The following is a 16,015-nucleotide window of genomic DNA, read 5'->3' as shown; positions in this document are numbered from 1 at the left end:
AAACAGAGGATGGTAGTGGTAGAACAACGACATGAAAGGTTCCTCCTGAGCACGGGAGCAACTGCTCTATTTGCAATTGCACTTTGCTAAGTGACATGACAACTGGATACGTTGGACAGCAAGGACACTGTATTTCAAGCTGTACTTGTGTGCAGGTCGGGTTGTCAGAGGAATTACGAAACTCAGGTAAGTAGTTCAGGGTTACTGTATCGTACTCATTAGGAAATACTGCACCATGCTTGAAAAAGTAATGGGGCCAACGTCCTTTAATAGTGCAGCAAAATCAATTAGTTTGGGTCGGCAGTGTCTTCGTCAACTTAAACTAGCTTTGTAAGCTAACTCGGGGATTTATAAGATCAGATTGTGAGTGAAAGCTAATTCAGCCAATGACCTTCCAGTTTGAACGCTATTTTGATATGTGTGACCAATGATATTGAAGGGAAGGCGGGACTAAAGGTCAGACTACCTTGCTAGCTCGAACTTCCAACGTTGATGTTTACAACAGTGTATTGGATTTGTTTATGCAACACAGCTGACGTTAGTCAGGCTGAGAGGAAAGAAGTGTGGGCAGTTTAATACTGAAGAAGGACCGGCCGGCAGTGCATTGCTGCTTTGTTTCTATTCTGAAGTTCATCTGCACAGAGTTGTGACAATGCTCTAAGTAGAGGCTGATGAGGTGTCAGAAGGGTTACATGCATTCTTAATTGTAAGAACTCTGAAATATTGTCTTAACACAGGAAACTATAGAATGCAATATATAGCATGCCCTCATACATTATCACTTAGTTCATTGATTCTTTTTTTCATAATATAATGAAGTGAATAAGCAGTTGTAGAACATTATGCATTGAACTAGAAAAAGCATTTCCTGCTGAAAATGCGTTGGAATGCTGAAAACTGAAATGAATCGCAAAAACATTGCTGAAAATAGGTATCCAATTCAAAAACAAATTGCAAAAAGCTTAATGATTCAAAAAGTTTAAAGATTACAAATATGAAAAGTCATATCACCCCTCTCCTGAAAGAGCTGAACATTTTGATATTTGAACAGTTTCTGTGGCTTAAAAAAATTCATCAGTGGTGATATTTGTAGTAGTATAAGTTGTAGTATAAGTATTATTAGTAGAAGTATTAGTAGCATTAGAATAACTACTAGTAGTAGTGATATTTGTAGTAGTAGTAGAAGTTGTAGTTGTAGTAGAAGTATTATTAGTTGTGGAAGTATTAGTCATTAGAAGATGTAGTATCAGCAGTCATAGTAATAGCTGTAGTATTGGTCGTAGTATTTAATATCACAGTAGTAGTAGTAATAGTAATGGCAGTAGTAGATGTAGCAGTAGTAGTAGTACTAGTAGCAGTCGTACTAATAGCTGTAGTAGTATTACTACTTTTAGTAGCATGAATAGCAGTAGTAGTAGTAGCAGTTGTCGTATAAGTAATAGTAGTAGTGGTAGTAATAGCAGTAGTGGTAGTAATAATATTGATGTAGCAGTAATGGCAGTAGCAGTAGTAGTAATAGTAGCAACAGCAAAAGTTATAGTAGTAGTAGCAGTAGTAGTAATACTATATTAGCAGCAGCAGTAGTAGTTGTAGTATTAGTAAGAGCATTCATTTTTTTAACAAAAAATGCCTAATTTTGAGCTTGTTTAAATACAGTTAATCCACGGGGCTTTTATTTTGAAAGGGTGGAGTGCATGTGCGTCTGTGTGTTTATCAACATCACTAATTGGTGCACTCTAAGCTGCGCAATACACACCCATTATGAAGTCAGAAAAGGGCTGAAAAATCATAAAAGTTAAATTGCGGCAATAATTCAGGGTTTTCTCAACATTTGAAAGTTGAAATGGTGTCTGTAGCTGAAAGTATGAGGACGTTGAAGGATTTGAAAGTTGAAGAAGTTTAAGAGGATTTGAAAATCTTCTCCATAGAAACCCTTTAAAAAAAAAGTTGCTAAAAGCTGAATAATTCAAAAAGTTTAAAGGTTAGAAATAGAAAAAGTCATAGCAGAGATGAGCTGAAGGAGCTGAACATTTTGATCGTTGAACGGTTTCTGTAGCTTAAAAAATGAAGAAGAAGAGTTTCAAAAAAGGGGGGACGGAAGAAATAGTGGAATAAAGAAACAGGATAACAATAGTTGAAACAGGATAGCAATGCTTAACAGCATTCCAACAATTATAAAATAACTGTAGCTGACCCAAATATAATCTGACTTTGTTGAATGGTATGTTATTGAAGAAGATACTATCATAGGCATGATTGAGTCTATCGAACACTGTACAGTGCTAAGAATTCCTATGTAATAGTTGAGACTTGAATGGAACAGTCTGGTTTTACCAGTTTTTAGTGTTTTTCAGCAGCACATATGCTTTAACATGAAAGACAAGCAGTGCGAACAAATTAACCAGAGGAAATGATAATAACACATTATATCATTCCCATTGTAAACACCAGATTGTTGGGAAGATTTTGTATATAACTAGTGGTGAATTATTTTATTCACTAGTGGATAGTCGGAACGATATGATACAAGACAATGTATTGTAACAATCTGAGAACCATTCCGCCCAGTGGTTAGTACATGTTGTTTAAAGTACAGTGGGCATATGGTATTCTTATATGAGTGAGTCGTATCTTATTTGTGATCATCTTCCAATCAAAGTGTTTCTGGATTTTATTTTCCTGAACTGATTTTCACACTGTCTTGTGGAGTTGCCTGCTCTATTAGGTTGCCAGTAATGGAAGATCATAACAGGTTATATTAATTGTTTTCCTGCCTAACTAGTAACTCACTGACATACACATGGATAAGATGTTGACTTTTGGAAAACCACAACGAGTTTAGTCAGATGTATGTAACCAACATATTGTTTATGCACAGTACATACCATAAATGGGATATTGACATAAATCATCACAAATATGAGCAGATTATTGCATGTAAACATACTGCTGTACGAGCAGTTGTCCAATGTGCTGCTCACAGTACACCCTTTGATCATGTGCAGTACCTCTCCTGTGAGGTACAAATAACAAAGAGTGTGCAGGCACCGTGTGTCACTTATTACCTTACACGTGGGTCAGCTGTGGGTCAGGATATTGTTATATTATATCATCATCCAAGTGACCAGCTTGTACTGTGTTACTGCGCTGCCATATAGATGGGTCAAGCACTGTGGAGGCTGCCTCCCAGACAACAGCTGCAGCTTCAGGAAGAGCTTGCAGACCGACTGGCTGACCGAGAAGGAGGAGGAAGACAAGACCAAGGTGATCCTCACATTTCTTAACTAATTACTTTTGGCTGAGGATTTTAAAGTTTGTGCGTGACGTGACTGCTGCTATCACAAAGGTTGTGTTTAATTTCCGATACAATATGAGTTTGTTATTAAGGTGTATCTATATATTTATTTAAGGTTCTGGGTTTCAGTCCGTATAAATAAACGTTCAACTCAATATTAGCACAGCAAGCACCAACTTAAATATCAGTTTTTAAAAAGTTCCTGTTCATGTTATGTACCTCTAATGTTAATAAAATAAAGAATATGGATTTATTTAATTGTTTGACTCGACTTTTTGAACCTAAAGATTGTGTTATTTGTCAAAACTATAATCACTGTCGGTGTGTTCCTTCAGTAATTCCACCAGACACAAAAAAAATTATAAGGGCAGGTAAATCAGAGTCAGATGTCATCGTGTACCTTTTATAAAAGTTCTTAAGACATTTGGAAGAACCAACACAGTTTAAAACTGACAGACGATGAAATAAATCGAACTCAATCTGTGCAGCTTCCACCCATTGCAGAATCATTGATGTTCAGAGAAAATAACAGAATGAACTGAAAATGACATGCACCATGTCATGTCGCATAAAGCTTCAGTTTACTGCCAAAAGTGAGAGTAATTCTTTAAATGAAGTGGATAAAGATACACTGGATGTTTATCTATAACTGTATTATCCAAATAACAACTAGCAATAACAAGTGGTTTTCATCAGTGGTTAGTGTTACAGAGGTTACATCCACTTCATTAGCTTGGTCTCCATCAGCCTTATGCTGCGTTCACACCGGTCGCGTTGATTTTTTGACGCACTGCAAAAAAGCGTCCAACGCACTGCAAAAAAGCGTCCAACGCGCCGCCGGTCGTGTTCACACCGGTCGCCGCAAAATCTCGTAGCGCCGGAGAGGGGGCGTGGTTTATCGTCCTGGAAGCCTCGATCTGGCCGCCATTGTTTTCCGCCGTCAACCATGACAGGAATAAGGACAATTGCTGCTTTGTACGTGTTGTGGAAGTCCCTCAAACATCGGAATGCCAAACGCCGTCATGTCTGGTTCATAATATTGTTCAGAGGAGCTCCGTGGATTGTATCGAGCTGTATTCACTGTGTCTAGCAAGCCACCGGTCGCTGTTTACTACAGCTGTAGGAACACAAAATAAACTGATTTGGCTGTGATTCAACGGCAATAAAACGACAAAAAGGGACTCCGAAATAACTACGTAATGATGCCGATTTGTACTTGTCTTCTCCGACAAAAAGGGACTCCGAAATAACTACGTAATGATACCGATTTGTAGGTTACTGGTCTTCTCAATGGAGCTCTGATGGATCGGTGCTAGGCTATGCTAACATCGTAGCAGCTCCACCAGCACTCAATAACGTCACGTAGACGTAAATACGGCAGCGTCTATTTATTGTTTGTACCGTATGGTTTACACACACACATGCATACACATAGTTTGGTCCGGTCTCTGTTGATATGAGGTATCGTAGCGCTCTGGGTGAACACAGACGGCGACAGGATTTATTTCCTGATTCAACAACGGCAGGAAGCCAGTGACGACAGGGGGAGCAACTCAACGCTGATAGGCTATCGCGCCACAGCGTCACGCGATTATGTCGCTGAAGTTGAAAAATTTCAACTCGCGCGTTGGCGATTTTGCGGCGTCCAACGCGTCCACCGCGTCCACCGCACTGCAATAACGCGTCCAATGCGCCGCGGGATCGCAAAATCGAGGCGCGCCAGTCTCATCGCGTCTGTGCATAGACTTTGTATGTAATCTCGACGCGCGTCAAAAAATCAACGCGACCGGTGTGAACGCAGCATTACTCTTACTAGTTTTCTGTTTCCGGGATTCCAATACTTTCATCCTTTTGTCTGCTATAAATCTGACCCCACCTGTCATTCTTGCTCCGGTGTTTCTCAAAGCTGTTTTTCTTGTAATTGTTTTGCCCCTAGCAATGTGTCTCTTTCTTGTTGCTATGCTCCTAGGATTTTGCAAACAAAAGTCTTGAAGTGTAATCTCTTGTAGTGGCTTACAGTAAGAAATGTTCCATGTTGGCAAAATGCAAACGTTTTACTCAAAGGAGGCGAGTAGAGCAAAAAACAAGTTTGAACTTAATCACTACTTTCATTCATCTGAAATTCAACGAGCACCTCATTTCATACATATACACTATAATGAGAATTTTCAGGGTTTTACAATTTACACAATAAACTGAAAGTAAATACTGTACGTTGTGAAGAAAGATACCAGTAAAACCATACTGTATGAACACATTATTAACAAAACTGTAAGAATATACAAGCGCCAAAGATGATAATAATAATAATAAATCAGACTGAATTTATCTTTTAATCAAGGCAAGGCAACTTTATTTGTACAGCACATTTCAACAAGGCAATTCAAAGTGCTTCACATAAAACCATCAAAACATAAGGCAAAAGAAAAAGATTTAAAAACAATTAAGAACATTCATTGAAACATTGAAAAGCTAAAAATATAATAAAAGTTGCAGTACAGTTTCAGGAATAAAATACAGTAGTAAAATGCAGAAATTGATTAATATCCTTGAATCTGGTTCAATTAAAGGCAGCAGCAAACAGAAAAGTCTTCAATCTTGATTTAAAGGAGCTGAGGGTCTCAGCAGACCTGCAGCTTTCTGGGACTTTGTTCCAGATATGTGGAGCAGAAACACTGAACGCTGGAATAAAAGAAGTAGAAACATGAATGTATCTTCTTTTAGGGAGAGATGGAGATCCCCAGAAAAGAGCTCCTCAGCCGTGTTATGGCCCCGACATCTATCATCTGCTGAGAACACGCATGGGAGGTACGAACACACACACTCTAGCTACTAACGCTCGTTCTTATTATGTATTTTGAATGTTTTCACTGATCTTTGGTTGCCCCTCTCCTTTCCATTATTTATGATGGTGTGTGCATACAGTCAGCGTAGTTATAAATAACAGGGATTGGTTGCCCACCTACAGAAGAAGCCATCACTTCCATTGAATCACGTACAGGGTGATACATTCCAAACAGAGATAGATAATCCAACAAGATTCATGCATTTTTGCTGCCTTCATTTGATTTCATTGAGGTGAGTTAAGGGCTTTAACGCCAGTTAGTACATTAGGATTAGGCTTGAAAAACTGCCAAAAGGATCTTAATCTTAAGGAATGCAAGTTTAGTGCAAGCAATATTTCTACTCTTGCAGTGGTTGATAAATTAGATTAAATCTAAACCAAATTCCCACCAAGGCACAGGACAGGAGTCTCTATTCTTAATTTTTCAGTATGATACGGGCCATGAGTGGCTAACCGTCACCTGTACTTTTTGCAATGAGTCCGTCCACATAATGAATAGTGTTTCAATGGGACCAGGTCTACTTCCTGTCAGCTTATGTCATTCACATACACTGCAACAGGAACTAAACTGGAACACATCTGGAATGTTTTACAACTGTGAAATGGGTCGGAGTTTCAAGGCAGCCAATAAGAGAGAGCTGCTTATTTTTGCGGTGTGTTCAAAAGAAGTCATGAGGCAACAAAGCAGTCAATCTCTTTGAGCGCTTGTCCTACCTACTTCTTCCTTTTTTATTTGTGAAAAGTTCTGCACTGTTCTTTAATTCATTTTAGGGTTGGGAAATGGAATATTACTGTCCTAACAGCAAAAGAGAGCTGCAGGGCTAAGGTATTTCTGTAGGCCAATCCGGAAGTTGGTATTGCACTCGTTTTCTTGACAAACAGCCAATGGGATTTTTCCATTGCGTTTTGGATTATTGCAGAAAATAAACTCTGTGGCAGACAAATGTTGTCAATACTTTTTGTTCACAAGGTAATGTTATGCTATAAATAAACTACACCACGGTCACATAAGTGTGAGTATACACACAACGAGGCTGTAGAGGCTGACTAGTGAGTAGATGACTTTCCGTGTTCGGTGTGATGACTTTTCATGTCCCCGACAACCTCTGAAGTCTCATTTAGCCACTTGTTAGCAACTGCCTTTTTTAAGACATGTAAAAGCTTAAAAATTTTGGCGTGGGATGTTTATTGACGTATTTTATCTCGTAGAACAAAAGGTTAAAATCTCTTAAGCTTGTGTCGAAGACAGACCAGGCATCTCACCGAAAACCCATTCAAAAAACCTGTTGACTTCGAGACGAGGGAGCTGGATGTGTAAAACAGTTAACTGATCTGTTTTCTATTTCTGCCTTCCTCCTTCTTTTTCTCTGTTACTGTAGGTAAGGAACAACATGGTTTTATAGATTTGGAGATGTTGCCACCCGAATTAGGCATCACCATCCTGTCATACCTGAATGCTACTGACCTGTGCCTGGCTGGCTGTGTGTGGCAGGACCTGGGAAGCGCCGAATATCTATGGCAGGGGTGCGTGTCTCAATAAGATTACCTGTCTAAATACAGGTTAAAAGAGGGCTCAGAGCTAAGACACTGGGTTTTCAGTTTAAACAGATTAGTATGTATTTCCATTCTGTTAATGTCTTTTCATTGTCACAGTTAAGAAAGGCTGTATTGTTTTACATACCAGTAAGTTTAAAATATACTTTTGCCACCAAATTTAGGGGTTTGGTGACCCAATGGGCCAGTACTTTAAATGAATAGCGTCTATCTCTGAACTGCATTGTGTGATCTGCCACACTGACATACTAAATAAATGATGACAGATAAACTTTGAGGAGAAAGTTCAAGGTAGTAAAAACTTGTTTTGTCAACTGCTGTCTTTGTCAGTTGTTTTCGGTCAACTTACCAGACAGCTTTTTGTTTTTCACCACATGTATGCAGTAAAGTTCTATTATGTTGTTTTTTATTTGTTTCTGTCCTTTAACCCACATGTGTTGATCCATCAGGCTGTGTAAGTCCACTTGGGGACACTGCTCCATCTACAACAGAAGACTACCTGCTGGTTTCTCATATAGAAGACTCTACTTACAACTAGATGAAGGCTGCCTGACATTCAATGCTAATGCACAGGAGGTAACACATGACAGCTTCTGCAGTGTGTGTTGAGTGTGAGCACATGTCGGTGTGTGGAACAGTGATGTACAAAATTATGTTTGAAGTTGGAGAGAAAAGTGAAGCATCAGAGGCTCAGAATGATGACATCATCAAAGTGTGTGTGTGGATGGATTAAGACTCTGTTAGATCTGCATTCACAAGATATGATTCTGTCACTCTCTTGTGTGTGTGTGTGTGTGTGTGTGTTTGTGTAGGGCATCGATTATTTCATGTCTAAAGGTATACTAGTGGATCATCCAACAGAGCTGGCTAAGTTCATCTTCTACACCAGACGGCTCCACTGGAAGATGCTGAGGATTTACCTGGATGAGAGGTTAACACAGAACCACACAGAATACCCTGAAATGTCATCACTAGACTTCCACAACAACACATGTTACTTCTGTGACAACAGCTCTTTTGTGCGATTCTTCTGTGTTGCCTTACGAAAGTCTAAAATATGCCCTAAAATAATTAGATGTATGATTTTAGATTATTATTTTTCTGGTTTTCTAATGTGTCTGCTATGATATTAAATATACATTATTGATGCCCTTGTCCTTGAAATAAGAATTCAAAATCTGATAATTCAGTAACTTTCATTACCTGTGTACAAATAAAAATGTCCCATCATGCCATTTGGTGTGTATTTGTGTGTGTCTATGGATGTGCAGGCGGGACGTCCTGGACGAGTTGGTGACCCTCCATAACTTCAGCAACCAGTTCCTCCCCAACGCTCTGCGGGACTTCTTCAGACACATCCACGCACCAGAGGAGAGAGGAGAGTATCTGGAGACCCTCATCACCAAGTTCAGCCACAGGTTTTGTACCTGTAACCCTGTCCTTGTCAGACAGCTGGGCCTCAGTCCGGGTTAGTACACACACATACACACACAGACACAAATATTGAGCACGTACTGTATGTTAACTATAAGGGCTTGTAGTTGCGGTCCTATGCTTATTGGTAACAATTAAATACCTACACAATAGTTATAGTTATGGGTCTTTGGCGGACTTATGAAACTGTGCTTCATAGCAAACAACAAAAGTGTCTTCACGCTAAATGTATGCTGGTATAAAACCAAGTCAGTCACAACTAAATATTCACTGTAAAAACTAAAGAAAATTTCTTGCGATTGTTACTGTTTGATGATCATTTAACTTTAGTCAATATAGCAAACTTACAGTATGGGAAATCAGGATAAAAAAAATTATAGATTGATTGTAAACATGTGTAAAGAATATGATCTGGGATGAAGTCAAGCAACTTCAGGTGCTAAGCAGATAGAACTTGAGCCACAAGGCCTCCTGTCCACCATGGAGACATAAAAGGACAGAAAGCACAAACACACTAGAGGCAAAATTCAAGCACACTATTCACACCGAAGGGAAAAGAGATGAGTAAACCACACACAGAGGAAGAGCGACTTCATTCTCTCCTCGGGTAGACATTAATCCACTATATCTTTACATAGCAAATAGGCAAATTTAGCACCAAATTCAGGTTAAGTGAGACTGATAAGATCCACCCTGAGCCTAATGGTAGCAGGTACATATCTGAAGAAATCAATCATTGAAGGTCCACTGTGTAGGATTTGGTGACAGATTGCAACCAACAGATATACCCCTCCGCTCAATGCTCTCTTTCCAAGAGTGCAGTAACGTCAGCCGCTGAGTGCAAAACCATGGTACGGCCATTCGCCTCGCTCAGAGGCCATCCTTACTGTAATAAAAATACTTTAGGCTCAACGGTGACTGATTGTACCTACTTTTTGCACTCTGCGTCTCATGTTACCACAGGTTCACAAGCATATCGGAGCGCTGCAGTGGCAAACAAGGTAACATAAAAACACAAAAGGGCCGCTCCAGAAGACAGTAGACAAATGTGTGTAATAGGATCTGTGTGCAGCCATGGACAGTAATGGCTGAGTCTTAGCTATGCTGCATTTTTCATAAAGAAATCCTTGTCCACTATGTAATACAACCAGAGATAATAAAGGAACAGGTAACCCTGTGTAAACAGTGCAGCAACATCTTGACAAATCTTTATGATCCCAAAGTCTATTTACTGTAAAATAGAAATGTTGATGCGAGGATGGCAGAAGATTGATTTCATGTTGATTAGACAGTCTTGAGAAGGTGGCCAAAGAGTGACTAAAGAGGAAATGCCATGCATTGACCGCAAAGGATTGTGATCTAGGAAGCATGTATAGTAAGTTTCATTGTAATCAGATTGTGAACAATGCTGTGTTGTAGTGGACATTGTCTAGGGCAAGGGAAGATTCATCTTCAAAATGTACACACATGAAATGTTTCATGCCAGGACAAATATTTAATAGCTTATGTAAAACCTAACTTAAAAAAACTGAAATATTTATTTAGATTAGAAATTGTGACCAAGATTTGTTTTTGCAGCAAAGAAAAACAAACAGAAAAATAAAATAAAAACAAACTATGCAACTGGCAAAGAAAGACCAGGAAGAAAACGAATTAAACATCAATAAATAAGTAAGAGGGGAAAAAAACAACACATCAAAACAACCATGCAGCTGACACTCGTGTCAACAATAAATTCAGCCCAACAACAGATATCAAAAATATATTCGGAGGGTTCTGTACAGAGCTTTACTTAAACCTAAGTCTAGAAAAATCTACTTCTCCCTGAGAACTATATGTTTTGAACAATGTGTTTTCTATTTATTGGTGTATTGTTTACTGACTGCTTGATAGTGTATATTATTTTTGATCACTTTGTTTATGATTTGAGAGCAGTGTTTGATTTTGAGCACAGGTAAAACTGTTTTGAGGCGAAAGTTTCATTTTGCAAGAGGATTCAGAGGTTTTGTAAATAGTGCTTGAAGATGAGGTTTTGTGTTTACAGTTTTGAGAGAATGGGTGACCGTTTCAAGAAATGTGTCTTAGCAATCGAGAAAAACTGTATTTCATTAGGTTTCATAGTTACCTCATGTTTCCTAATTTATTTTATAAAGTACTGCCGTAACTGTAAATATCTGAAAAAAAATCATACTTTTCTAAATTGTATTTTTCCTTCAATATCTGAAAACTGTGTAATGTGTTTTTCTCCGTTATTGTGCAGAAAGCAGTAATACCTTGGTTGGTCCAGTACCTGAATCTAGAATCTATACAATTTGGTTTAAATTCTGTGTAGTATGCAAGAAGCCATCTGAGTTTTCTTTACTGGATCCACAAGTTTAATTGCTTTATAACATCAAACCAGGTGTGCAGGGTGAATGAGACGATGGGGTTCAGATGGGCATGATAAGTGAACATTAATTTGTGGTCTGTGATTACTGCTTGGACTGGGATACCTTTGCATTCATTTTCCATCTCCTTCCACTTAGCCTCGTAACCATTGTCACACCAAAGAACTATTATTTTTAATTGGGCTGAATGGATCTATGTTACATTGCACATGCTTTTGGCTTTTCTATCCTGCAATTTCTTGTTACTTAGTAGCCAAGATATACTCAGACACAGTACATCTGTGGAATGCTAAAGCGATCCGTTTGTACACAACTGTGTACACACACTTTGACCTGAAGGTGGCGCTAGAGGAAAGCTCATGGACTGTCCCAAATGAAAGAGGCTTTATCCTCTGGAGAACATAAATACATTCAGTCGATTCCAAAGAGTGATTCGATTTAAATTTCTGGTGTTTGGGTTGGAATTTTGATTTTAGGTTACAAGAGAGGTCAGGGGGTCATCGGAATATACCGAAATGTCCTCTTTGGACCATTACTACCCAACCTACCCTGACCATAACTAGACGTCACTATGTTTTAACCCTGAAGTCAGAGGGCCAAAAACTCAGACAGAAGAAATTATTTTGAAGTTACTTCTGACTCAATGGCTCAACCACAAAATGAGGGGGAAGCCATCAAGGTTTTATTTTCAAGTAATCCCCGGCTTCAGTATTGTCACTGGACCGTGCATCTACCAACTGAGGGCTTGGCTAATGTTAGCAGACCGTACAGAAACTAATCCCTGACTAAGTTGCTGTTAACTCTTTGGACCTTGTCAAATGATTAGTAGGATTAGTGAAACGGTTTCGAGCCCAAGGCTGGAGATGGATGGCTGCCTTTCTCAAGTCAGCTCTTTCATTTCACTGCTGTTCTACCCCTTCACTCCTTAGAGAGCAATTTATAAGTAGCACAGTATAGATGTATGTGTCTTATTCATCATGTTAGGATGTCAGTTAATAAGTCTTGTTTGTTTTACTGCCCCTTTTCTCCCCCTTTTATTGTGGCTCTTCCTTCAGTAATATTTTGGTGTGAGGTGAGGCTCAGGTCCTGACTTTATTAAACATGCTTGAAATCCATGACAGGGTAGTCTCTCTATCTGACCAGTGAAACTTCAGCCTTTATGGGACTCTGACTTGTCAGTTTGAACACTACAGAAATGACCTGTTCTCTTTAGAGCCTCACACTCTTGAGTTTGCGTGAAAGCTGGCGAGAAACACAAACGACCTCTATCATCTCTCTGCAGATGCGGTGTATGTGCTGTGCTACAGTCTGATCCTGCTGTCCATCGACCTGACCAGCCCCCACGTCAAAAACAAAATGTCCAAGAGGGAGTTTATCAGGAACACTCGCCGAGCGGCACATAACGTCTCGGATGACTTTGTAGGCCACCTCTACGACAACATATACCTGATTGGCCACGTGGCCGTGTAGTTCCACCTACCAGATGTCCCAGAGATCCTCACACTGCACTGAAGAATAGGAACCGGTGATTGGGTTGCTATACATGAAAGTATGAAACACTGTGGAAATGGATTTTAACAATTTTCACAACACCCAATACATCTTACGATAAAGGCTAGAAAAAGGAATGAAATTCACCACTGTACTGTGAGAGAGACTGTGCTTATTTGATTTTAATCAACGGTGTGAAACATCTGAAATGTCTTTCAAACCGTGTCACTGCAAAGGAGGTTTTTGAAGTGGAACAATGAAGATGAGCTCTGATACGGCACGAACGGATGGCGACGACTGGAGGAGGGAGGAGGAGGAGCACAGCCCTCACAGATCCCGGGACAATGCTGCTGTTTTGCACTTGGACAGCGGCTTCACGTTTACCAGTGGGACAAGTGACACAGGGGACGCTAATTCCACTCATTAATATCTCTAGCATTTCCAGTAACATTCGAGCTATTCGGCAAATCAAATGACCTTGATGCATTGTCCAGTGGTAACAACCAGAATGTCTCGGTGTCAAGATTCAACTAGATCTGTTTTTCTGTGGCTAATACTAAATGATGTTTTTTTTTTTTGCATCTTACACGCTGTCATGCAAAAACACTGTCTTATTCCCATCCTTAATCTCTCTTATGTTTGTCTTTTGAGGTTTGCTTGTATGTGTTCCAATTCACCAAACTGCACAAAGACTTTAAACTTTGGACTTTCTCGTCCCCAAGGGTAAATTTCTCTCCATAGTAGTACATACAACACCTCTACAGCACCAACTTACAATGGCAGACAACAGGACACACTCAGGGTCTATTCAGCGAGGGCTGTTGTTTATTGCATGGCTGCAGGGTTCAGGCTTTACCCAAAGCGAGTCCATCTACACCTCAGTGCTCTGTACCTGCACCCAGAGGCAAGGAGGGTGAGCTGGTGATTGAGTGGGTGTGTGATTTCCTGCTCTGTTGAGGTTAGAATGCTAGCAATGCTTATTGTTAAGCTCTGCGAGGTTGGGTGTTGATAGACCAATTATCCTGGCAGCGGCGTTGGTTATGTGTATGAGTTCATGTTAGTCTATTTAATTTCGGTCTCATTAAAACTCCAAATGCATTCAGATTAAAAAATCTATGATTAATAAGTCAGACGAGCGCTTTCTTCCACTGTGGAGAAAGTTATCTGTACATGACTCAAACCACGGGTCCACTCCTGAATTTTAAAGAGAAAATTCCAAGTATGACAAATGTGAAATTATTGAACATACATCCGAAAAACTGCATTCGTTAAAATAGATTGTCGCACATGTAGGTAAAAGCAAAGTGTCATGTAGTATTTTCTGTGTTGTAGGAACCGACTAGCTAATATTTTGTGTGAGCTTTTGTCCAGATTATGATTATGAATGTATTAAAGTGGTTACTCACACATTACATTAGGGGAATTTGTAATCCCAGTGCTTTGCTTTTGGAGGTGACATGCTTCATGTGCAGCAGATAGAGCACAGAAGCTGCTCTGTTACGCTGCTTTATCAGGATGTAGGTACTGTAGTATTTAGGAAGTCAGGGGTTCGTGATGGACCTGACTCTAATTCTGGCTTCATCATCAAGGAAATGGCTGAAGTCAAGTGGAGAGAAAGACGATAAGTGAAGTAAATCATTCTGACTCTTGAATTGTCACAGAAGGACAACACTACTGGCTGAAGCCTGTGCAGTAAATTGTATGAGGTTCATGAAGTTCTTGTGTGTTCAGAATAATCCTGCTAGAATTTCATATTTTTGCACAATGCACACATTCTACAGTGATAAAGTTATTGCTGCCATGGAATAATGGCACAATCGATCAATTTACATTAGACATGTAGTTTTATAATAACTGTAAAACACCACATCCACTGCAGCTGTCAAAAGAGCTGAGATTCTTCCAGAAAGGACAAATGAAAAAAGAGAAAACACTCTTATTTATCACTATAATTTGTAGTTTGGTGAAGTAATGGGCACATATACAGTATGTATATGTGTAATGTGAAAAGAGGGATTAAATTTGTCAGTGCAGGAATATGTGTTGTTTTCATGTTGCTTTCCATGGATTTCTTTGACATAATAGAAGCTGGAGCATATCGAGGTGAGAAGATGTGGTGTCTGACGCTACAGTGGTATTAGTGTGTGAAAGCCAATCTGGAGAAATGGAAGTGTACAAAATACTTTGATCAAGACGTATTGAAGACACAATGATGACATTTTCATAAAAATGAAATCAGTTCAACAATGGTGCCCATTAGACCTCAATGCAGCATAATATTCACTGTGTGCCAGTGGCTTCGAGTCCCAGCAGCTAGCATGTAGCCGCAACAGTGAGGTGTCACTGAATGTAGCCATAGGAACCAACAGAATGACAACATGAAGCAGTTATTTAAATCCCGAGCTAGAAGGCTACCGGTAGTTGCAATACCAACCAACATTTATTAATTTTTTGATTTGTTTTCTTGGTAATTTCTGTATCATAAGAGCATCTTCATTGGATTGTAAATCTGACCGTGGCTAAACCCACAACATTAATAGTGTTGACGATTCTTTATTGCTGATTTATCTCTGATTTAGAGCTATAACCTCATTGTTTTCGTTAAATTATGAAGGAAATTCACTTCCTGTTGTGTGTTTTTATTTTCTTTGTTGTTACCAGAAGACTTTATGACTGACAAAATGTACTGAGAAATTGTTCCAATTATCTGACTCATTAAATCTGGGTTTGATTTTACTGACACGTTTCAACCACCTGCAGTTCTACAGCTCGACGTTCGAAAAAGGGGAGAAATAGAGAGTCAGTTCTTACACAGTAATCATTCACCACTCATTGTGTCACTGAGTGATGCACATTTAGTTGAGTGATAGATCTGGCTCTTCTTCCTCACTAGATGATGGTGAGAGCTCACAGTACAGCTTGAAAAACCAAATAGATGAAGAGGAAAGTGATTACAGACATTTCAAGATTCTCTGCTTTCTATAGTTTTAATAAAACACAAAGGACTCA

The 16,015-nt window shown here is 39.3% G+C and overlaps 1 protein-coding gene across 1 annotated transcript; it reads left to right on the top strand.

The window, feature by feature from the left end:
* The first annotated feature begins 13 nt into the window (after positions 1-13).
* Positions 14-15,742, top strand: fbxo8 (F-box protein 8). Its single transcript, XM_079279346.1, has 8 exons — positions 14-186; positions 3,159-3,264; positions 6,020-6,103; positions 7,520-7,664; positions 8,144-8,270; positions 8,507-8,625; positions 8,966-9,162; positions 12,798-15,742. The coding sequence occupies exons 2-8, from the start codon at positions 3,159-3,161 to the stop codon at positions 12,983-12,985; spliced, it is 966 nt and encodes a 321-aa protein (XP_079135472.1). The 5' UTR covers positions 14-186; the 3' UTR covers positions 12,986-15,742.
* The last annotated feature ends 273 nt before the right edge of the window (positions 15,743-16,015 follow it).

Source organism: Melanostigma gelatinosum, assembly GCF_949748355.1.
Source record: "Melanostigma gelatinosum genome assembly, chromosome: 11".
NCBI classification, from domain to species: Eukaryota; Metazoa; Chordata; class Actinopteri; order Perciformes; family Zoarcidae; genus Melanostigma; species Melanostigma gelatinosum.
This window is presented reverse-complemented; position numbering and strand designations above follow the sequence as displayed.

Bases quoted from the DNA above. Each gene is read 5' to 3' on its own strand.
- fbxo8 (XM_079279346.1), top strand. From the start codon at position 3,159: ATGGGTCAAGCACTGTGGAGGCTGCCTCCCAGACAACAGCTGCAGCTT. The intron at 6,104-7,519 runs GTACGAACACAC...CTGTTACTGTAG, and splicing joins GCTGAGAACACGCATGGGAG to GTAAGGAACAACATGGTTTT. The intron at 7,665-8,143 runs GTGCGTGTCTCA...TTGATCCATCAG, and splicing joins GCCGAATATCTATGGCAGGG to GCTGTGTAAGTCCACTTGGG.